Genomic DNA, 23220 nt, shown 5'->3' with positions numbered 1-23220 from the left:
CCCAATTTCCCTACGGGGACAAATAAAGACTACTACTACTAAAAAGTTTATTTTGGGTCGTAATGCATTACATGACACTGTAAATGTAATAATGTTACCCAGTATTCTATTGGCAACGCGTTATATTACTTTGTTACTGCTAAAATGTGATATGTTACTGTAATGTGTTAAAGGTGCCTGCTGAGCTTGAGGTTTTGTCCACAGGGCTCCCAACAGACCAATATGGTGGTTTGTGGAGGCTTCACAGAGCCCCTTACTGGTGAATGAATTCGGCCAGTGCAACAAAGGGGATTGCTCTAGGATCAGTGGTTTATCACTAGCTGTTATTCACAGACCCATCTGCGCCAGGCTGGGGCTTATATGTTTAAAGGCTACTTGTGAGCGGTTCATCACCCCCAGCGGTGGAGGATCCTCTCTACTACAGCCTGGGTGGGGGAGTGAGAGCTGTGAGGCAGTGATACGACGGGTTTTGTTGCTGTCTTCACAGTGGTGTTCCCTAAAAAAGAAATGCATCACTGTCTGTGGAAACTAAGATTGTTGCTCGATTATTATATGATGAAGCAATTTGCAACCTCACCACTAGATGCCACTAAATCCTACACACTAGACCATTAAGTTCTTTTCATTAACCGCTGTGGCACGTGCATGCATCACACAGGCTGTTGTACAGGTTGTTGTGTTCCTGCTATTTCAGGTTAAACCCTCCCAGAGATGAATCTGCCTTGTGTGAAACCTCTGCACCACTGTCAGGAACAACATGGCAACTCCTACCCAGACTGAGTAGTATGAACAGGAGATAACAGACTGTCCCCTGAGGCTGCTGTGAGTCCTGCAGGTTGACATCAAGTGAGGCAACTTATGCAGTAGCACTGACCTCTAGACAGACTTTGAGGTCAGCCCATGTTAAATCCCTTGATGATGTTTGGGCTAATGCATGTCGTTTCATTTAGTTTAGGGATGTAGAGCTCCAGTAAGCTGCTATCATCACAAAAACAGTCTCTTTTTTTAATCAAACTGCATCATTCACGATAACTCCTCATTCACAGGACGATTTTTAAAGCAGTAAGAACGGAAACTTCGAAAATGTGTTTTCGAAGGATTGTTTTGCACTGAACTTCCACAGCATTGGGGGACGTCCTAGAGACAGACAGGTAAGATTCTGTGCAGCAGAGGCAGAGATATCCTGATTTTAGTTCCAAAATTTCCCATAATGCAACTCAGTAACATCTTTTGATGGAGCCTCTCTGTCTGGTACATGCCTGTAAATTTAATATGCCACAAGAAGAGTTTGTGATATTGGTTATTAGTTAATTTTTCCGACTTCAGAGAGCTACTTTCAGAGCCACAAAAGACATTGAGCTGATTCACAGTTCTCCTGCTAATGGGGAGTTCACTGATCTTGGTTTGTAAAAATCTGAGTGTCCCTTTAAATGTCACTTTTGGTGATGAAAGACCTCAATCTATATATATTTTTTGGGTTTGTAACTTGATTTTGGATCTTCTGCGAGTGAACGCAAAAATGTTTCTGCTTTAAAATGTAGTGGACATAAAATTTAAGTAATAATAACTTGATGAAAATGACTTTCGGATCCTTTAATGACCACAAACATAACTTACAATAAATTTTGCATTAATGGAAATTAGACCTTGTGCAGCTCACGCTGAATTAAATACACCAATCTGTCAAAAGTCAATCAACTGCAAACACGGAGTCTGTGAACACTCGGAACAAAAAAGGAATTCATGGTTTAGCCTTCAAAATTTATTGGTTTGATATTTGCATGTCATTATTAATAATTTCCGACACTATCTGAAGTGGGCAGTTCCCTGCAAGTGCACCATGTTTCTCACAATAGTTAAAAAAAAATAAAATATTTATTTGTTCAAGAATAAAGAGTAAAAAATAATAGTTCCCTTTACTATAATACTAAAGTTCATATCAAAAGATAAATTTAATTGCAGCACGACGACAAATTTGCATATTTAAAATTACATTTGAACAACATTACCACCACTTCAGGCGTGGCACTTCAGCAAAATGTATAGTCGACCTGAAAACATAAAACTTACTGGTAAACAGAAACATATTTCGCTTTTTTAATGGAAAACAGAATCCTACTGAACTACACAGACACACTGAACACCTGAGACTTCATATGTCAGAAACAACGAAACATAAAAGGAGCTCAGTCTCCTGCTTGTTTATGTTTGGCTCAACAGTGACATCAGTAGCTCAGAGCTACACTGAGAGGCCAGCAGATGGCAGAGCTGTGTCGCCTGCTCTATTTGATGTATCTGAGTGAACTCACATGCAGTCAGTGCAGAGACATCAGTGCCATGTTAGCAAGCAAACAGGACCTTTGTCCCGACAGACAGGCTGCCTGGGTTATCACTCACTGATTGATCCATTAAAACAACACAAACTGACATTTGTGATTCTGAGCCCCAATCGTCCCTTACACTATGACTACATTCAGCTTTTTCCTTCCACACATCCTTGATCCCATGCTCTATTTTCAAGGTAGACAAAAACATACAGTTAGAGAAAAATACTAATGAATACTGACAAAATGTCATAATACATGACACAATTTTTCAGCTTTGACAATACAGTTTGTTATCTTTTGGTACTGTGAAACCACCGTAAACATGATGTGATAGATGGCTAGTATGACACAGAATATATTTAAAAAAAAATGTCCAGAATTAAAATTAAAATATGAGCTTACATGAAAAAAGAAACATAAAACATGTCTCAGTAATCAGAAGCAGCAAGCACAAGGAATTTTAACTGTAAAAACAGACAAAGCTGTTAGCTGTTGAGGATTTGTTTCCAAAAAGCTCATCAGCACCATCAGGTGACACACTCAAACTGTAAAAGAGTGTAAAAAAAAAAGATCTAAAAGTGAAAGTAAAATGATATATCCTGGAAATCTTACAAGAGGTAAACCAGAAGCTCTTAATAAGTATGAATACATTCAGTTTGGCTGTGAACATGATCTGAGAATGTGGCAAATGCACCGAGATTGTACACAAAACCACACTTCACTGCAACCTGAAATGCCTTTACAAGCATGTGATGATACATATAACAACACAACACAGCCACACAAGCACAATTAATCAATCAAACAAGCCAAAGAGGTAATAGTGTCATTAAGTAATATTAAGGGCATTTTTAAGTGAGTCTCACATGACATGAGACTTTAAGAGGAGGCATTGATGGCTCGCTGGGATGCGAGTCTTCGACAGTGCAGGTAGACAGAAATGGGATGGATGAAGGCGAGCAGGCTGAGCAGCGTCAGACCAACGTTCACCTGCAGAAAGGAGAGAGGAGGAAACAGTGAGAGATAGATAGCCGTAGATATTCACAGCAGATCAGGGGAAAAAATGCATAATGGTGCATAAAAGGTGACAGCCTAGGCCACTATCAAGGATGTAGGTTTCATTATCACATTGAGGGGGAACACATGTATAGCGGGGGTTAAGTTTTATGCATCATTTTAATGTTGAAATGACTTTAATTATGTAAAGGAAAACACACAATTCATGTGCCATGTGACGATTCCAAATATAAAACAATAGTAAATTATAATGCAGTAAGTCTCTTATGCATTCTGTATTGCTTTTAAATATTTATTCTCAAGTAGATCAGCATTTCTTATTTACTGTTATCTCTGCTGCTCACATGTCAGCATGATTTACTTTTCATTTACTGATTCAGAGGTAGAGCTAGTCGTCCACCAATCACTAGCTCCTCTAGTCCGCATGTCAAAGTATCCTTGGGCAAGATACTGAACCCCAAATTGCTCACATTGCTGTTCTATCAGTGTGTGAGTGAGTGCATGTAATGGAGTAGCAGGTGGCACCATGACTGGTAGCCTCTGCCACTGGTGTGTGACTGTGTGTATGAATAAGTGAATGAGACATATAATGTAAAAGCGCTGTGAGTGGCCGGAAGACTAGAAAAGTAATATACATGTTTCCGTGCAGTCTATTTAAATGTGCATGTGGCACCTATGAGAATAGGTGCTCATTTTAATTTACAATCTGGTGGACTTCATTAGCTCGTATGTGTTGTCATGATTTAATAGAGAGAATAAAAACTCATGACGAATCTGTTTTAGAATCAGTATGCTAGGGGTTTTTGCTGGGATTTTTTTGGACAATGCCTATCTGTTTCTTCTATATTTACATTGCATTGTATTTTTTTTTACTGTGCGAACATTCTCAAAGCGTTATCATTTGTTACTAAACATTTCTTGGTGCAACAATTTTTCAGAAGGTTTTTAACAAATTGTGCTTTTATTAAAGGGATGGGGATGGGCCATCTCAAAAAGTGTAAATGACAACTCTGCACTCACGTATAAGGGGTCTCCCTCCAGAGGGCCTTTCACCAGGGCAAAGCAGGGATACTGCAGCAGAGAAAACACTGCAGACAGAGCCATGACCAGACCATACAGTTTCCCAAAGTGGCACGACGGGAAGCTACACACACACAAAGTGATGACATGGCAAAGAGAAGGAAGACATAGAATGTAGAAAACAGGAAATCAGCATTTTTAAGCCTTTAAAACATTCCTCAAAACTAAAAGTAACACTTCACTGTAACCCCACAGTGTGTAAACATATAATTCATAACACACTGTAATGTTGCTATGAGCAGATATGAGAATACTTAAGTGTAGTCAACAAAGAGATGTGTACATGTGTGTATTCGTGTGTGTGTTTGATACTCACGCCACACTGATGAAGGCTGCATTTCCGCCGTAGAGGAAGGAGCGGTTGATAACCTGCAGGATGAAGGTGAGGTACTGAAGCGGCAGGTACGGGGTGGAGGCACACACTGAGAACAACACACACTGCAGCGTCGTCAGGAAGAGAGAAAGCACTGAGGCCCGCAGGTCTGCTTCCTGTTCGCTCTCTCCTACAAACACACACACACACAAATGAAAAGAGAAAATGATGGCAAAAAGCACATCTGGAAATAAGTAGTTTTAAGTATTATGTTTCTTTTAAACAATTATGTTTCAATTAACTAAATATTTAAAGGAACATGTAGTTGGTGTTCAGTGCTTTTGTACAGTTAGTGATTGGACTTTTTTAGTTAATATTTATTGTCTCTTTAGATATGCATGAGCCCACTGACCCCGAGGCCCCGAGAACAAAGAGACACACTGACAGTAGGTCCTCCATGACTGCAGCCTGTTGGGTTCATTACTTGCCCTCATTAGTACTGTTTGTTACCTTCAGCACGAGGTTTGCCCTTGTGTCTGTCCATGATGAGGCCGTTCCAGGGAGCACACAGCACGCCACACAGCTGCGTTATAGCAAAGGCATTGGTGTACTGGCTCACTGCAGGGACACACAAGCAAAGACAAGATGGTCACAGACTAAACACTTTAACTAGTCAGCCAAATTATGAGATAAAAGTACTCTCTATTCAGGAGCTTCTTGCACTTATAATACTCCCACCTTTGCATAGACAGTAACATGATGTATGTGTGTGTTTACCCAGTGAGGGCTCTCCCTCCGTCAGCCGCTGCAGCATCGGGTTGAGGGTGCCGATGAAGAGGTAATGTCTGAGCTGCATTACAGACAACCAGAGCAGGTGCCACGCAAAGAACCTGGACATCAAACACTCACGGAAACTCTTCTCTGAGAGACGAGGGGACACCACAGACATAAATGAATGAACAAACACGATGTATGATAACTCTTTTGTTTGGTCTATGTATTAATCTATGGCACAGTTAAGTTCCCAAACCTTGTTTCACAGTGACATCCCTGAGGGGTGTTTCCTCCGTTATCTTCAGTGTGTTACTATTGGCTGCTGTCTGCTCTAAGCTCAGACTCCTTGATTTACCGCAGGTTATCCTGACAAAGGTCAAAAGTCACAGTGGGTTAGCGACAGACTGAGGGCATTGTGGGAGTTCTTTGATAACTATTTACTTAACTTCCTATAATAACACAGCAGGATATGAAGGGAATTTCTGAGGAATGTGGGTGGATGATGAGAACATAAACTGTGCAGGTAAGACTCAGAAAATCCTGTTTACACAAGAAACTTCAATTCATCAACTGGTTGTTTGTCTTTCAAAATTTGCAGCTGGATGTATTTATCATTACTGAATGAGGAGAGCTCAGTGTTTTCATCTTCTTTTTCTTCCTTTTACCAATTTTCACAGGAAAATATGCAGATTTGTTTAAAGGGTTGCAGTGATGTGAGATTTTTACAGTACAATAACCGTATTAGAAAATATAACGATTTCACGGTGTATGTTAATACACAATTAATATTTGAAGGTTTTTTGGTTGAGCAAACACTTTCTTATGATTGAAACTTGAATTATTTTTTTTCATGGGAGTATGTGTAAACAGGCAGTTGAGGAGGACAGGAAATGTACATGTGCAGGTGAGAGTTTCCATGTGGTTGCCTTGTATTCAAAAGATAGATAAGCAAATGTACAAGGTATGATGAATTATTTATTATTTTTTAGGTTTTTGTATTGTAGTGTTCCTTATGTATTTAAATCCAAAATTTCAATGGTTTAAATATATATGTTTTAGGTTAAAATGCTATTTCACAGGCACTTCTAAAACCTAAACCTTTTTTGATTAAAAAAGTCACACAGATGAAGCTCAACCTATGTTCAGTCAGGGAGACTTTCTTTGCGCTATATCCTTTCACAATTGTCTCTCTATCCCACTCCCACTGCTTCCCCCAATTAGCTGATTATGTGCATTCCCTCTCCCAGTCAGCCTGTCAAACTTTGCCACGATCTCCTTCAGCCAAACTTTAAATCTGTTCTGCTCTCTGCTCCTGTCAGCTGCCATTTCAGGCGGAATCATCGCACTCTCCTCCACCTCATTCATCTCTAGTCACCTTATCCAGAGCCCAAGACAAGCTCATCAAAAAGCCCACTCCTCTTCACATCCAGATCCTCAGCTCCCTCTTCATCCCATCTCATAACCACCATTACCACCACTAGCATCTGGACTCCACAGGAGGGGTTCCCTAATCTACTACGTCTTTACCATTCTCCTGGGGTCTAATCTCCAAAGACTTTTCACATTTCTTATCTTATGTGCACATGTAAATAAATATTCTTTTCTCTAAGAATGAGTCTCTCCTGATTGAATAATGGACATGCTCTGCTGTAGGAGTGCACCGTGTCCAAGTCCCTGCATTTGGGCTGAACAGAGTAAACAATGTAGGCAGCGGTAGTCCAGCATCTCTTGTGCGCTGTGTGGTAAAATCACAGTTTAGATTTTAAGTAGTCCTATTTTATGTGGCTGCCCCAATCTACAGGCACCAAACTCATTTGACAGAAGCAGTAATTCTACCTTGTAAAATATATATATATATACTGCCACTGCCTCTGATTGGTCACTTTGGGTGTTATTGTGTGACTTTTGGAACCAAATGAGTGTGGCGTCCACAGCAATAAAAGGGAGGGGAGAGCATCAGCACTGTAATCTGTGTCACTGCTTTTTGCTGACAGCTGTGCAGGAGTTTCAGCAGTGACCACAGATGGACCTGCCCTTTGAACTGTTTTTTTTGACTCAGACTTTACATCCACACCCAAAACTGCATTTCATAGCCCTTTAGCATTTCTATGTGACGCCAAGCTGAAACACATTCTAACAACTGGTTAATATAGTGCAACAGTCACTGTTCGGTTTTAAAAAAGGATCACACTTTGGATTTAAAAACAGACTTTTGTTACACAACGCAATGTGACGTAAATATGTCACAAGGCGGAAGTCTGTTGTAGGGTTTTTATATTGTATGTTTTATCTTTTTTTACTTTTTTACTACTAGTTTTATTTAAGTTATGCTTTTATTCTACATTGTTTGCTATGTTTTTATAGGTTTTTATTGCATGTTTTTATTGTGAAGGACTTTTACTTTGACTTCCGGCCTAGAGCCTGTGGGTAACCTCCAACGACAGCTGAACCTGTACCAAGCAGGTGGAGGTCCTGCGTCTGGAAAAGAAGCCCACCATTTTTATTATTCTTAGCCCCTTGATTTTTCATCAGACTTTTAACCTCCCTTGTCTTTTATTATATTTTTAACATTATTTTTAGTCCATTGTTTTAGACTGATGTCTGTGGGCCAATTTGGTGTTTTAACAACACTGACGTCATTTCACACATGACAAACTGTGGACTCCTGGACAAAGGTCAGGTTTTGCTTGACCCCTCTATCTCCCCTCCCTCCTGTCCTACACAGATTTTCTCACTCTTTTTACTGTGTCAGTTGGTCTCAGTGTCAACTACTGCCGTGGATGGGTTTGCATTGGATTTTGTTGAAAGCACGGTGCGTGGGGGGCATGACAAAGCCCTGGTATTTGAGGCTCTGGGAATGAGAACAGGCCAGTTTTTCTTGCTGTAAGAGTACAATGAGCTCTGTAAACTGCAAACATTTCTAGTAAAAAGCTCAAGTATGCCAAGTCTGCAGCTGCATTAAAATGGCATTTTAAAAACCTAATTTTTACTTGTATTTTGCACTATTGTTTTTTTCTCTTTTTTTATTTCAATGTTCTCGGTTTTTTTTGTCACTTGATGTATCCCTTAAACTTGTGTAAGTTGTTGATGATGTGTGTGGTTTGTTGTGGATATGTACCCGTATGTGTAGTCATCAGGCAGCGGGTAGGGAATGTGGTCTCTAGGCAGCAGGAAGAAAGTCCTGAGCAGGTGAATGAAGCTACAGACGGACAGGAAGAGGAAGGAAGAGCGGAGAGCGACGCCAGCCTCATGTAGCAGCTGCAGGAGTAGACATCAAGACAACATGAGCTGGTATAAATATACTTTATTTATGAGAACAATGTATGAATGTTTCTCACCTTGATGACAAGGAAGAGTGCCGATGAGGAGTCGAAGGCGCCATTGTAGAGAGTGATGATGGTGGAGCGACGTGAGCCGAACAGGTTTCCGACCTTCAGGGGAGAAATTTGAATTTATTAAAACAGATATTGCATTTGTTGATATGTCTGTGGGGCTTTCTTTCCTTTGTTTGCCTTTTATTTTTCTGTCATTTAACGTACAATTTGCTCTTGCTGAGTTGAAATGCCTGTTTGAACATTTGAACATGAGGATGTGGTTTTGAAACATTCCCTGAGAGGGCTTTGCCCCCCCCCCCCCCACATACATACGTTTATATACGTTAATGTTCATGAAATACCTTTTCCTTATACTGTCTGTGCTTAAACACCCTCATTCACCCTGTTTCTTCCTGCTTCACGCCTGTGAAAACTCAATAAATGCTTCTTAACTAAAATCTTCACAACTGGACATGCTCCAGCAGGAATCCAAACCAAAATCAGGGAGAAATAAACACCAGCAACCAACATTGCATGTATCCCAATGTTTATATGAAGCTTCATGTAGCAGAGTAGGCTACATACTGTCAACACTTGCACTTGGAGCAGACGACCATGTAAAGGAATCTGTCACATGCTGATGTCAGCTCATAGCCAAGGAAGAAAAAACATTGGACACAGAGTATTCAGACCAGTCTGAAGCCTGAGGATTTTGCTCACAGGGATTATTTTTTACATATGTTTATCTCATTATTTGAATCTTAAGCTAAGGTTGGCTGGTGACTTAAACTGCCATCAAATACTGTACGACACCTGCTACAGATCAGCCAGTAGGAGAATTCAATTGCAGTAACCTAGTTTCAACCATTATTGGGAAGGTAAAGTAAAGTTCCACTGATTGTCAGTCACCTGAATGTGTGAAATTTGTTCTCCGCATTTGACCCATCCCCTGAGGGAGCGGTGAGCAGCAGCAGCGGTGCCGCGCTCGGGAATCATGTGGTGATCTAACCCCCCAATTCCAACCCCTGATGCTGAGTGCCAAGCAGGGAGGCAATGAGTCCCATTTTTATAGTCTTTGGTATGACCCGGCCGGGGATTGAACCCACGACCTCCCAGTCTCAGGGCGGACACTCTACCACTAGGCCACTGAGCTGGCACTATGCATATATATCTAATACCATATGTAGAATCCAAATACTTTGCACAAATGTCAAGATTTGGACCTGACTCGCTCAGTAACAGTACTAAATACCCAAATACATTGGTCTATTGGTTTTCAGTTTTAAAAAAAAAGTGGTTTGGGGGTGTAGTTATTCTTAAACAATTCAAATTAAACCAGTTATTTCATAACTGCAACACTACGTCAAAATAACAGCATCATCGGCATCACAACAAACAACATAACACACAAAATCAGTTTCTTCACAGATGATATATTATTATTCTTGCAAAATACAAATAAATCACTCAATTAAGTTACTGAAGTCATGAATGCCTCCTCTAACCTTTCAGACTACAAATCAACTCTTTTATCACTGTGTCAGCATAGTTGGAACACAACACGCCTCAACCCTCCCTTTCCCGAACACTGTCAGAATTCTTCAGTCTCATTCATTCATTATCCGTAACCGCTCATCCTACTCAGGGTCACAGGAGGACTGGAGCCGATCCAAGCTGACACTGGACAAGAGACAGACAACCAATGAAGAATCCCCAATTAACCTAACCTACATGTCTTTGGACTGTGGGAGGAAGCCAGAGAACCCAGAGAAAACCCATGCTGACACAGGGAGAACATGCAAATTCCATACAGAGGGGCCCTAGCTGGCGTGCGGATTCAAACCCTGAGGCGACAGTGTGCAAGACTTGCACCACTGTGCTGCCCTATTCCATCTCTACTTCAAACAATAATTAAAAACAATAAAAAAATATTTACTATTTGAATATGTCAAGTTAAAGGCTGAGAAACTGTGATGGTCAGTTTTCACAATTTTTATAAAGTAATGAATTAAATAGAAAATAAGACATTAATTATTATTATTATTATAATTCTGGGCTATTGTAGAACAACATGGCAGACTCCGTCGAAGAGGACCCGCTCCATATGTAGATATAAACATCTCATTGTAAGGTAACAAATACGAAACGATTCAGGTGATTATATAAAATCATGAAAGAGTAGCTGTGAATATTATAAACCATTTCTGCCAACTGATGCCCCTTAGTCCTACACACTGGACCTTTAATTGAGATGCATCAAAATTTATAATAATCTGAACGACTGCTTCGGTACCTGCATGTTGGTCATTAGAAACAGGATGCCGCCCACTGCCAGGAAGGAGAGAGCAGGGAAGAGCATGTTTGACAAAGCTAAAGGGAAAAGAAAAAAACGGGGAAAATGAGCACCCACAGCAGTGAGAGTCTGCTGTAACATTTTTTGTCTTCTTTTTGGACTACGAGAGCACAAAACAATGAGACATGAGAAATGTTTTTCACCTGCACTCGAGAAGGCCACCAGCAAAGAACCCAGGGTGTAAAGACATCTGGTGGGAAAAAGAATTGGCAGTGATTTCATGTCATTTTATTGGCTCAGTGAGCTTTACAGTAACCAGGTACGACTGCTGCTGTTTGGTGAACACCAACTTCCTTTTCTTGGCACTTGATAAGCAAAACACATCTACCCTCAACTCCACTTGCTGTGTCTTGTCCAACTATTTGCATTCCTTGGCCTTTTATTTTCTCTCCACCCTCTTTTAGTGGAAACATATGTCCTTTGTACCAGTTCGTTGCTGTGGATTTAGATAGGCAGTAGGGAGGGCTTCAGACATTCCTCCATCCTCTGCTGATATATGATCCTGACCTCTCTATTTCTTAATCATTCTCTCACTTCATTTCTTTTCAGTTCCAGCACAATTTAATGCTTTGTTTGCTTTACTGCTCCCTTACTCATAAAACATTTTCCCCACATTCTGCATTGCTAAGTGTCCAGCCTTGGTGTGTGCACAGCATCTCCATTCATGTGTCTGCTGCTGTCTGGAGACCTCAAATACTTTACGTAAAATTCCTTAAGGGAGCTACTCTGAACTCTGTCTGCGCTCTTGCTTCGAGCTGTCCTACCTGTCCCTTTTACCACACAAGAGGGGAGGGAAATACCAGAGACAGACTGAAATTATATCAAACTGCCTCTATGCACTGTAGCGTTAGCTTTGCTACCACAGGCAGAGGGAGTTAGAGTCATGCAGGGTGAAGAAGAGGATAGAGGCCCCTCTGTCTTTAGTTAAAATGATAGGTGTAGTGAAAGTAGCAAGATGCAAAGACACTGTTATGTTTAGTTTTATGGCTGCGTCAAAAACTGGATAGTTTGGCAAAGAAACAGTCATTATTTAAAAAAAATTTATTGCACTTTTGTTGTTTTTGGTATGAAAACTCAATGCAAAGTCGATCTACTAAAAAAACTCTTTTGCTTTTTAGGTTTATTTAGTTTTCATTTTACAGATACATGAGTTATTATGTGGTAACCTTTTCAAAATCAGTGTCATACGTCAGAGCAAGAAGTGTAAAAACATACAAAAGTCTGAGAAGAACTGATTTAGAATAAATAAATGTAACACTGTGCTTTTTGTTCATCCAAATGCTAAATTCTGTCTCTTGTCTGCGCAGCTTAGAGACACAAAGACTTAGATTTCTTCTGCTCTGCAGTGCTACTTAAACATGCTCGAAGAATTTAAAAAAAATAAAAGTCTGGGGACTGCCACACTTCAGCCCAGTCGGAAATCTCAACACTAAGCTCCTTCCTGTACTCCCTCCACGACACCCTCTCATTATCTGCAGTGGAGCTCTGGTCACAAACACTTCCAGCAGCTCCTCCTTACTTTCACCATGTGCATAATTGCCACGGGGTAACAGGGGACATGTCATCCCAATCTACAAAGGACTAAAATTAGACCCCCCAAATATGATACATGTTCAAGCTCATGTGTTTAATTTTACATGTGGAGGCAGCACTCATTGTACTGCGCATAGTGGCGTACCACAAAAGAAGATACTCCACAAACCACAGGCATGTGTTTGTGTACATATGTGCATGCATGAACACACACAGCTACAGTATGTCCACCTGTGTCCAGCTACAAGCAGAAGAGGTGGGTTGTTAACTGCTACGTTACAAGCCACATGTTGGGAAACATGAGTGTTGAGATTAGATAAAAACAGAGGCGGAGCCAGACGTTGCAAACATTCAGGGTTCAGACCAAACCTAACGGTATCTGGGAACATGCTCTCCAAGGGAGATTTATTTCCCCATTTACTGCAGCTCTATTGTCTGACCCATTTGAGATAACAATGCCTAAAAATCTGTACATCATTTGGGAAAAAAAACACACTGATCAACAACCTCTTGTTGTTGTTCTCTTCTATTCAGTGCTTGTCATGACAATCCTCAGTGGGCTTTTTAGTCCTTCCTTTCTTATAAATAAGAATAAATAAGAAAGGAAATCCTTTTTAACTTAGGAGTAATTAAGGTGTTGTTGGACTCACATTCCAAAGAGCCGAGCCACTGTGGTACCAAACCGGTCAAAGAGGAAACCACTGGGCAGCGTCAGGAAGTTGTTCATAAACGAGGCGATGGTGAAAACAAGGGAGAACTGCTCATCCTGTCCGCTGCAATCTGTAGACACATAAAACACAAAGGAAGAGAGAAGTAAGGTTGTGAAATATGTAGGTGGATGCCTGCAAAAAGAGTTGTGACTAATTTTAGCAATCCAGGTGAATTCAAAGTGTAGCTGAGGATATCAAACTGACCTAAGACCTGTGTTGCATTGACTGTGGTGTTGACACACAGAGAGCTGAAGTAGTCCTCCTTCTTCAGGACAAAAACAAGCGAGGCCCATCCGAACACAGCTCCAGCAAAACACAGACACTCCACCAGACCCGTAGCAAAGGTGAGGCCGCGTCGCACCTTTGAGCTGCTCACAAACCCCGGCATGTTCCAACACACACACACACTCACACACAAGCAGATGATTTACAAACACTATATTTTCACCTGCATGGGAATACAAATGCACACACACACACATACACACACAGGTGGCTCCTGTCACTGCACCTGCAAAGAAAAGGAAAGAATATCTAGTAATTGTGATAGAATTTAAGATGGCTACGTGTTGACTGCTCTGCATCTTTAAAGCAATGACATTTTTGTATAAAAAGATCCTGACCTGCATGACTCATTAAAAGCACTTGAATGGAAAATCTTACAGATGCACAAGCTAGACATGAGTGGGAAACATCTGCACAAAATATGCTGCTTGTTTCCCAGACGTTAGTTCAGTCCTCTTCCCAAAAAAGACGGACTTCTGCATACATTCAGTCGCTGGATAACTTACCTTTCTTGAGATACTGTTCATAAAAAAACAAATTAAAATGTGTAAACATTTCTATTTAACAAAGTCACCTCAGCTGTTGTAGTTTCCAGTTTACTGCTCTGTCATACTCACAGTTCAGGCTCTGTTGGTCACCTAAAACGTTCTCACAAACCACTCCTCTCTGCTCTTGCTCCACTCTCTTTCTTTATATAGGCCAGCGCTTCCTTCCTCTTCCTCACCAGTTCCCTCCCTCTCCTCCCTCCCCAATGTTTTCTCTTTTTTCAATTAATCTCTCTGCTGGGCAGCAGAGAAAATCCCTCTCCGTGTGGTGCTACCGGCCACAGAAAATAAACACTCCCTGCATTCCCTGCAAGCCAAACAGCAGTGAAGCTGCCGCTGAAGCTGTGAGACATACTCCAGATGTTGGATGCTGTTTGCTGACAGCGCGGGCTAGACCAGTTTACCCAAAAGGTCATGTGACTTTTGGAGGAAAATAACTCAGTGAGTGCAGCGTGGAACCTGGCTGTCTGTGTCATAACTGGGTCTATATGTACAAAGCATCTTTGATTGGTCTTATCACTAATTAACAGACTCTAACAGCCGATGTGTCACAAACTCTTGGCAGTGTGTGGTTGCTGCCAGCTTCACTGTGTGTGTTTTGAGTTCTGCCAAGTGATAATGCAGTTTTAGCAGGGTTTGGAAGTAGGCTATATAAACTGGTACTGAATTAATTAGTTGGATCATTTTAATAACAGGATGAGGCCAGCAACTCCTATGTTGTGCAAAGAAACATTACTGTTTTTGTCAGTGGAGTCTGGTGGCTTTGAGATAACAACTTCAGTTCTCTGTGGGTCTGAAAGGGCTGTCTGACGGCAAGGTAAAGCTGAGAAAAAAATCTAAATATAGCACTCACGTAAACTGATATTGATTTTTTTTAGGAGGTCCTTTTTCAGGTGGCTAAAAACTGACCATATAAGGTAGCGTTTCATGTCACAGGGGTTTTCTACTTGGAAGGTATTGTGAACAAACATTGTGATTTGGTGTGTTAGGCCCAGATACTTTGCACAGTGTTTAAGCCTCATTCACTTCAATGCTGTTTTTCCTTCAGTGGGATCCAGCAGGTCAAAGGAAAGGTCGCTGGTAGCTAAAGGGGAAGAGATGTAAATCACTGCTGGAAGTCTTAACGAAAGCTACACCACCACTCATGAGACCTCACAATGTATGTTTTACCAGTATCATCCCCTGATCACAAGACACAGATATTTTTATTGAGTGTGCACACTCACACACTGTGTGACACGCAAACATGGTAGTACACACTTCCTAAAACCAATGACCCCACGTTATCAAAGGCATCAACCCCGCGCATGTGTGTGTATAGGTATAGATGAAGTGTGGAGATACTAACTCTCAAAGTCTTGAGCCGCATGACTTCTTTCTGATCACAATGCAGACACACTATATCTTAAAGGATAATGCTGGTTCACTGTTGTAAACAAATTTCATGAGAAGACCAAAACCAACATTGAAGTTTTAACATATCTGTTGGGTCACTGCCTTGATTCAGCTTATGTGCCATAGACCTCCATTACTGCCCCAAAAATACACAAAAACACATAAAAGCAGTGCTCTTACACTGCCTTACATATTGTTACGTTAAACCACACAAGCCCGTCAGGCTCAACTTTCAAACCAATATAGACGGCTTTTATGTGTCCTTTAAGTGTTCAGACTGATGGAAAGTTTAGCCAATTGATCACTGAGCAGTGTGGCATGGTTTGAAGCTCCAGAATATCAAATCAAGTTTATTTATATAGCATATTAAAAATGACCAGAAAAATATGAAATTTAAAACCTTATCATCTTAAGGACACTTAAATGAATAAACCAGCTCATATGGTGCAGCTGTATTAGAACTTGTCATATTGATCAGAGTCTGGCACAGACACTGCACACTGCCAGACTATTTCGGGGCCGTGGAAAAATAAGGCTGCATTCACACCAAATCAGACATAGCGGTGATTAGCTGCAGGGTTGTGCAGCCATGTGGGAGTGTCACTTAAATGGCCCACTTGTCAGGGAGTGGAGGTTGGAGACCAACAAAAAAAAAAGCCAATCACCACATCTTAGCGATTGAGTAAGTTTATTTATGTTGTCTCAAAAGATCTGTAGGATTCCATTTGATTATCATTACTGTAGTATCTTTACTGTCTCAACTGACACACTCAAAAAAAAGCAAGTACACTCCTTTGTATGATAGTAAACCCCAGCCGTTAATGAGTACCTCGTTATTTCTTTTACTCACTATAATATTTAACGATAGAAAGAGATTGTATTACATATTCCCGTGGACTGCTGGTGTCTTTTGGTCTGATTGCTGGTTACATAATTGGCCACTGCAGTGTGACATGGGGTTGCATTTCAAATTTCAACTTAATGCTGCGGGCATCCCCTGTGGCCCCATCACATCAGCACAAACACACCACCCACATTCAAGTGAATGGGAGCACTGGTGTTTTTGCTACAACACCTGTCATGTTTTGAATGTAGCCTAACTGGAATCTCTGCCTGAAAGCTAGTCCCCACATCCATTATTCGAAGCCGGGTCACAGAGGCAGCGGGCTGAGCTAAGTATTCCAGACGTCCCTCTCCCCAGCAACGCTTTCCAGCTCCTCCTGGGAGATGCCAAGGCGTTCCCTGGCCAGATGAGATATGTAATCCCTCCAGTGTGTTCTGGGTCTGCCCCCAGGGCTTCCTACCAGTTGGACGTGCCTGGAATACCTCTAACGGAAAGCGCCCAGGAGGCATCCTGATCAGATGCCCAAATTACCTCAACTGACCCCTTTCAACGCGAGGAGCCGCAGCTCTAGTCCAAGCTCCCTCCAGATGTCCGAGCTCCTTACCCTATCTCTGAGAAAACTCATTTTGGCTGTTTGTATCTGCGACCTCAGTCTTTCTGTTATTATCCATAGCTCATGACCATAGGTGAGGGTTGGGATGTAGATGGACCAGAAAATCAAAAGCTTTGCCTTCTGGCTACTAAGTGAGTGGATGCTTCACCCTGAGGTGGTGAGGCAGATCTGGACTGAGCTCGAAAGTGGAAGTGGGTGTGTGTGTTAACCAACGCAACACTTACAGTCAACTATGGTTCTCCCTGGCGCCACAACTTGCCCCGGGGGTGAACATGTTTGCACGTGTGCCATGGCCAAGAAAGCTACTTTACACCTCTGTGCCCCTCTGTCTCATCCCTGCCCTGTTGGAGAAAGTGAGTCAAGACTGAGGAGGGCTGAATTGTCTGTGAAGGGTGTGCAGACCATCCAGGCATTGAGAGTGGGGTTCACCACTGCCTGTTACAAGGCACAATGATTAGGGTTCCAATGTTGGTGCGAGGAAATGAGGCTAGACCCCCTCTCTGAAGGCCAAGGCAGCTTTGCTGCTTGTGTTGACCTCAGCTAAGAGAGTGTGTGAACTAACTGCCCTATCGGTGCACCAAAAACCGTCTTTGTTCCCAAGAACATAAGAAATTTGTTTAGGATGCTTTTTGTCCTCCACCCCACGAGGGGGATAAGGAGGCAAAAATGCCTCTCCCAAGCCTACAGGCAGGGATACTCCCACTATGGTGGATGTACACTCCACACAAGGTGTGACAGCGTCGACAGCCTTGTTTAGCAGGGTGAGTTACGAGCACATATGTACAGCAGCGTTGTGGTCTATACCCCGTCCGTTCATAGTTGGATTCAGTAAGGCTAGGCCCAATGTTATGTTGAGACAGGGCGTTCAGTCATTGAGCTCCACTCCCTGTACCCACAGAGTCCAATAGAGGGCAGAGCCTGAGTGAGATAGAACAAAGGTTACAATACTGTAACCCTAGTTCTTTTAGAATAGGTCAAGCCCTCTACCTAGGTGCCCTGTCGCTCCTACACCACTCACTAAAGACGGTGTAGGATGTCGGATGTGGGAATCTGCCTCCCTATATACTGTGTGGTCTGCGCATATTCCGATAGGCATGTCCTGATTGGCTGGCAACGTTTCTGCTTTTTTCAGTGTGTGAATGTGTGCTCGTGGTTAGATGAGTATTACCCAGGATTTATTCTTCACATGAACTTATCCCCACAACTCAATCTGTGGGAAAATAATGGACATAAAATACAATATGATTTAAAAATAAACAATGAATCTGAGTATTCCAGTGTGTTCCTAATGCTTAAAAATATGAAATAGACACCAAGTTTTCCAAAAGAGTTAAAAAAACAACAACTTTATTTTATGTAGACACCATCTTGGAAAATTATGGATCCTGATACATCCAATCATAAAAATAATCATAAATATGGTAAAAAAATAAATAAATAAATAAAAATAAAAAAACACAAAACAGACAAAGAGTTTGCATTTGTAGCTCATCTGGTTCAAGAGTTAGAGCCAAAACTGTTTTCGGGTGGGGGCCATATTGGATTCTGCGACCATGGTCATCAGAATGCCAGTCTGCGACGCCCTGATATCCAGATGTCTTCTACATATATTAGGCTATGTATGTACCAAATTTGGTGCTTTTAACCTCAGCTGAACAACTGTCTTCATTTTGTGAGCTATACCACCCCACTATTTAGAAATATTGAGAGATTAATCAAGGAAGCCTTGCAAAGTTCAGACCAATCGTATCAGGGAAATGCTACTTCTACTGAGTCTAATAAAACATTGGTGACTGTAAATGCACCTTCAGAACATTTATCACCATTGATGAACCCCACAATGAAGATTTTTTAGTTTTTAAACGGTTCTTTGCTTTAGGGATCATTAAAAAGTGCAGTAGTTTTCGCTTTACACTGTGCAGGCTACCATGAGGTGCATGTAGATCTCGGCAGGCAGGCACACCTCAGCACAACTGCAGCTGCAGAAAACAGCTTTGGTCTTTGGTGCCAATTGGATGCTCCAAAATCAAAACAAGGTCAGAGTAGGGCTGTCAAAGCAGTTTGACGTGCCTTACAACACTTTTGGTGCATGTTCAGCCATTTAAAACAATAGGTGCACTTCAAAACAAGTGCATCATACACTTTCAGTGCTTTTGAGTCCTAACTCGAGGCAATAAAGCTAATAAGAGTAATTTCCATTATGTGTGTTTTCCTTTTAAACAAAATTTTGACAAAAGGATGTGCTGCAAGACTGGGCCATAATTTCTGACAGTTGATATTGCACTTTAGTGCTGAGGCGAAGCTACAGTTGATGATATTACCACATATCAACAGGGCTTTTATTGCCCCAATGGGTCTGGGGACTTGGGAAATTGCACAATTTGCCTGTTGGTAATACAGCTTGGGGTTGAGGTCAAGGTTAGTGTACAGGTATTGGTTAGCCATGTAGCTGTAATGGCTACATATTATGTAGAGTGTGTGTCCTTGTTTGCATAACCAGCAGTCAAACACACACACACACACACACACACACACACACACACACATGCAATCAGGAAAACTGCAAACATCAGCAACTTCATGGACAGCTAATGGTCAGATGTCATCATCTATGATTTTATGTCTTTAGAAAATGATGCAAAAATAGAAACAAACCACGAGATTCTCTTTCTCCATCTCACTCACTACTTCTTCTTTGAAAAAAAAAAGGGGGGGGGGAATGACATGAGTGAACTGAAGTGAACTGAGTGAAGATCGTCTGGTGACAAAATTAAACACTTTCTTTAACACTATGGTTTTCCTAGTTCACTGTTTTGATATGCATATTTGCACTTTGTACTAATTCTTCTGAAGTTGACAAAATGTATGTCTGACTCAAGTTTGAGTTTAATTGAATTAATCTGCTGAATCCACACTCACACCAGCAAAATAATAAGAAATCAATCTGAAATCAATCTGATGATGGATGACAGCCTCAGAAAAATACTGAACGTCTGTCAGTGACAGTCAGTTCACTGCCGTTCCTTACAGACAGTAGAGTCTGTGAACCATTCATAGCACAGTCAGGCAGTGACACACTTTCTATACTCCAGTGTGTTGGGTTTTACCTGAAACAATGACTGTAAAATAGAAGTCTTAGTTTCAGCCTAACTCCTGTTTGAGATTGTTCACATCTATACTTGGTGAGCCATAAAGTATATAGACAAAACCACTTTAAACACATTCCCAATGACAATGCCGAGGACCCTAATCATAAAGACTCAGGTCGGCTGACCTAGGGCTTGTAACTGTTCCACACACTAATTTTAATCTCAGGGGTGACCGTGCCTTTGCGGTCGCAGCCTTTAGACTATGGAACAGCGTTCCCCCTCTGTCAGACTTGCCCCCTCCACCGACTCTTTTAAAGCCAGGCTTAAAAGGTTCCTTTTTACAAAAGCTTTTGAGTCCTCCTGATGTTTCCTTTGTGTTTATTTGCACCATGTGCTTTATAAATAAATTTGACTTGACTTGTTGTCAGAAACTCTTTGCTCTAGTGAATCTAGTGAATGTATCGATGTATGTCAACATAAAGGACGCATAGATGTATGAGGGCAATGACGGTTACAGCGTTCAAAAGGAGCATATCTGTTTTCGTAAGTAAAGGAAGTATAAATGAGCCTTAACCTGGTTGTCATGTCCTTATTGAGTCCTGAACTTGCACTGCTATTAGCTGGGGGCTACACACCACTACCCAAAGGTTGACGCTAGAAACATTCTGAACAAACCAATATAAGAAGAAGATTGAGGTAAGGGTAAGTTCTCTGCAGATACAGACACCACCACACGCTGCTATTGGGTCATAAGTGATGATTGACAGGACTTACTTCTATGTGAGTCTGTTCATGTTTTTTTATTAAAATCCTTCATTGCAAAGGTCCAGTATGTAGGATCTGGTGGCATCGAACGGTGAGGTTGCAGAACTAAAGCCCTTCCCACGTGCAAAGTCTGTAGACGCAAAAACACTGAAGCCCAACCTAGTGCCAGTGTTAACTTTGTCTGTTCTGGGCTACTGCAGAAAAGAAAAAGGACATACTCTGTATGTAGCTATAAATGGCTCGTTCTGAAGACATGAAAACACAACAATGCTTATATTCAGGTGATTATCAACTAATGAAAACGCAGTTATGAAGACTATTTACGATTTCTGCCAATAAATGCCCCTAAATCCTGCACACTGGAACTGTAATGGAACTGTTCTTTGTATTCTTTTTTCAGTAATATGCTAAATACTTTCCAGTTTTAGCCCCTCGGGCCTCTAAATATTATTCAAATGAAATGATCTCTCTTACTGAGCTGCTCAGAATTTACAGACACGCAACTTGTGAACAGAGTTCACAAGCAGATAGTTTTGAGTTCAGATGTTAAAAAAAGGTGGGAACTACTGTCCTTACTGAAGGGCCACTGACAAAAGAACTACACACAGTTCAGCTGTAGTTCATTTTACGTTACCAGGCTCTTTTTGCATGTTGTGTAAGGGTGAGCAATACAACCACTAGGCATTAAATTGAACCTGGGTGGGTAAAAAGCAATGCACCCAAACTCACAGCTTTCACCCCTCCTTTCTGACTTCATGCAGCAGATAATTATGTCATTTCTATGTGATGCAGTGTCATTGTAGTCCTGCTGTGGGCTCTATCTGACAGTAGCTTACTGTAATCCGCTGTAAGTAACTTAACAGTCGTGCATGAGCTCACACAGAAGAGAGCTTCTGATCTATTTTCAGTCTATAGCTGTCTGATGTGTTTCATGGCAGGATGTGCACTTACGTGATGTTATGCCCCCCTACAGTGATCGCATTGTCCATACCATCCACATATTGTTCGCTCCATAAGATGTGAGGACCCAACGGGGAGGATCTACATGCTGCGGCCGCTGCTGACAGGGGTGGGTGGGGTACACTGAGCCTGCTGCTGCTCCCATCTCTGCGCTCTGAATGCTTCCTCCAGGTCCAAATGCCCCTATATTCCCCTCTGCTGCTGGAAATATTTATATAAAATATATTTTATAATGGACCGATTTGTGTAAATTCTGAATGGTCTTACAATAAATTAAAGTTACAAATATATATATTCATGCTGTGTTGGACCCATCAATCACCGACAGTGTCAAAACTAATTGTCTTGAGAGAAGGTCTAAATTAAAGGTTACAGCTGTGCCACCTCATCATTTCTCAAGTCTGATAAACAATGTAAATGTAAAAACAATAAATGCAGCTAATTCATACAATGAAAGCATAAAAAAATGAATTCAGTATGAAGACGACGACACTGGAGCCGTTCAATGTGTTGGCGCCATCCTGTGACCAATTAATAACATTGCATGGCCTTGTCAAAGTGACAATTGTCAGTATTGTTTCTAATACATTAAAACATGATTGATAGTGAAATGTAATTACGAAAGTAAATGAGTGCAGTTACTCAAGTGCAGTACTTAAGTACAGATTTGAGGTACTTATTTATTTTACTGCACTGCCTTTATTTTACAGATTAGTTACAGGTTACTTTGCAGACTGATTTTCCAAACATTTCAGATCAATACAATAGTTCTGAACAAGTAAAATTTTATGAGTTCTATTTGTCATGCAATTTTTTGTAGCACTGCCACATTTTGTAAGCAAGTACAGTTGTTGGGTAACTTGGCTTTCAAGTAGTGCCTACAGAGTCCCTTTATTATTTTAATGTCTATAGGTGGATTCAGTCAGTTTTTTTTCCCCCCACTTTGAAGACAAATACAGGATTTGGCCTGTAGTATACAAACACCAGTGTAGTGGAGGACACAGGTATACCCAGGTCTTTTCCTGGCTGTTAACAGTATACTCATTAGAATATATGGAGGAGTCAACCCACTTCTCTGTAGCTGACCATCTACCTTGTAGTTCACCCACCTCAACTATCACACCATTGGATGCAAAGACTGACCAGTTTAAGGTATGGTCACACAGGTGAAAATTCACCTACCAGTGGCATATCAAACAACTTGATTGTCTTGCCTTGTTTTATCCAATATTGTATGATACTGGCCATGAATGATAAACTGCCCCACATGAGATGCTGCCTGGCATGGAACATTTAAAAGTCA

At 41.2% G+C, this 23220-nt stretch overlaps 1 protein-coding gene across 1 annotated transcript; it reads right to left on the bottom strand.

Annotated features, from left to right (window-relative positions):
* Positions 1-1740: 1740 nt before the first annotated feature.
* On the bottom strand, positions 1741-22041 carry LOC117261469 (equilibrative nucleobase transporter 1-like). Its single transcript, XM_033633878.2, has 13 exons — positions 21909-22041; positions 13626-13932; positions 13362-13491; positions 11322-11368; positions 11119-11195; positions 8850-8942; positions 8630-8769; positions 5768-5877; positions 5515-5658; positions 5248-5355; positions 4741-4927; positions 4365-4488; positions 1741-3317 (listed from the first exon to the last, which is right to left on the bottom strand). Exons 2-13 carry the CDS (start codon positions 13807-13809, stop codon positions 3207-3209), a joined length of 1455 nt encoding a protein of 484 aa, XP_033489769.1. The 5' UTR covers positions 13810-13932; positions 21909-22041; the 3' UTR covers positions 1741-3206.
* Between the last annotated feature and the right edge of the window lie 1179 nt (positions 22042-23220).

Source organism: Epinephelus lanceolatus, chromosome 7 (genome assembly GCF_041903045.1).
Source record: "Epinephelus lanceolatus isolate andai-2023 chromosome 7, ASM4190304v1, whole genome shotgun sequence".
Lineage (NCBI taxonomy): Eukaryota > Metazoa > Chordata > Actinopteri > Perciformes > Serranidae > Epinephelus > Epinephelus lanceolatus.
This window is presented reverse-complemented; position numbering and strand designations above follow the sequence as displayed.

Excerpts from the sequence above, each read along its gene's own strand:
- LOC117261469 (XM_033633878.2), bottom strand. The coding sequence starts at position 13,809 with ATGCCGGGGTTTGTGAGCAGCTCAAAGGTGCGACGCGGCCTCACCTTT. Across the intron at positions 11,369-13,361 it reads GTGGCTCGGCTCTTTGGAAT|ATGTCTTTACACCCTGGGTT; the intron begins GTGAGTCCAACA and ends TTTTCCCACCAG. Across the intron at positions 5,356-5,514 it reads GGAGGGAGAGCCCTCACTGG|TGAGCCAGTACACCAATGCC; the intron begins GTAAACACACAC and ends GTGTCCCTGCAG.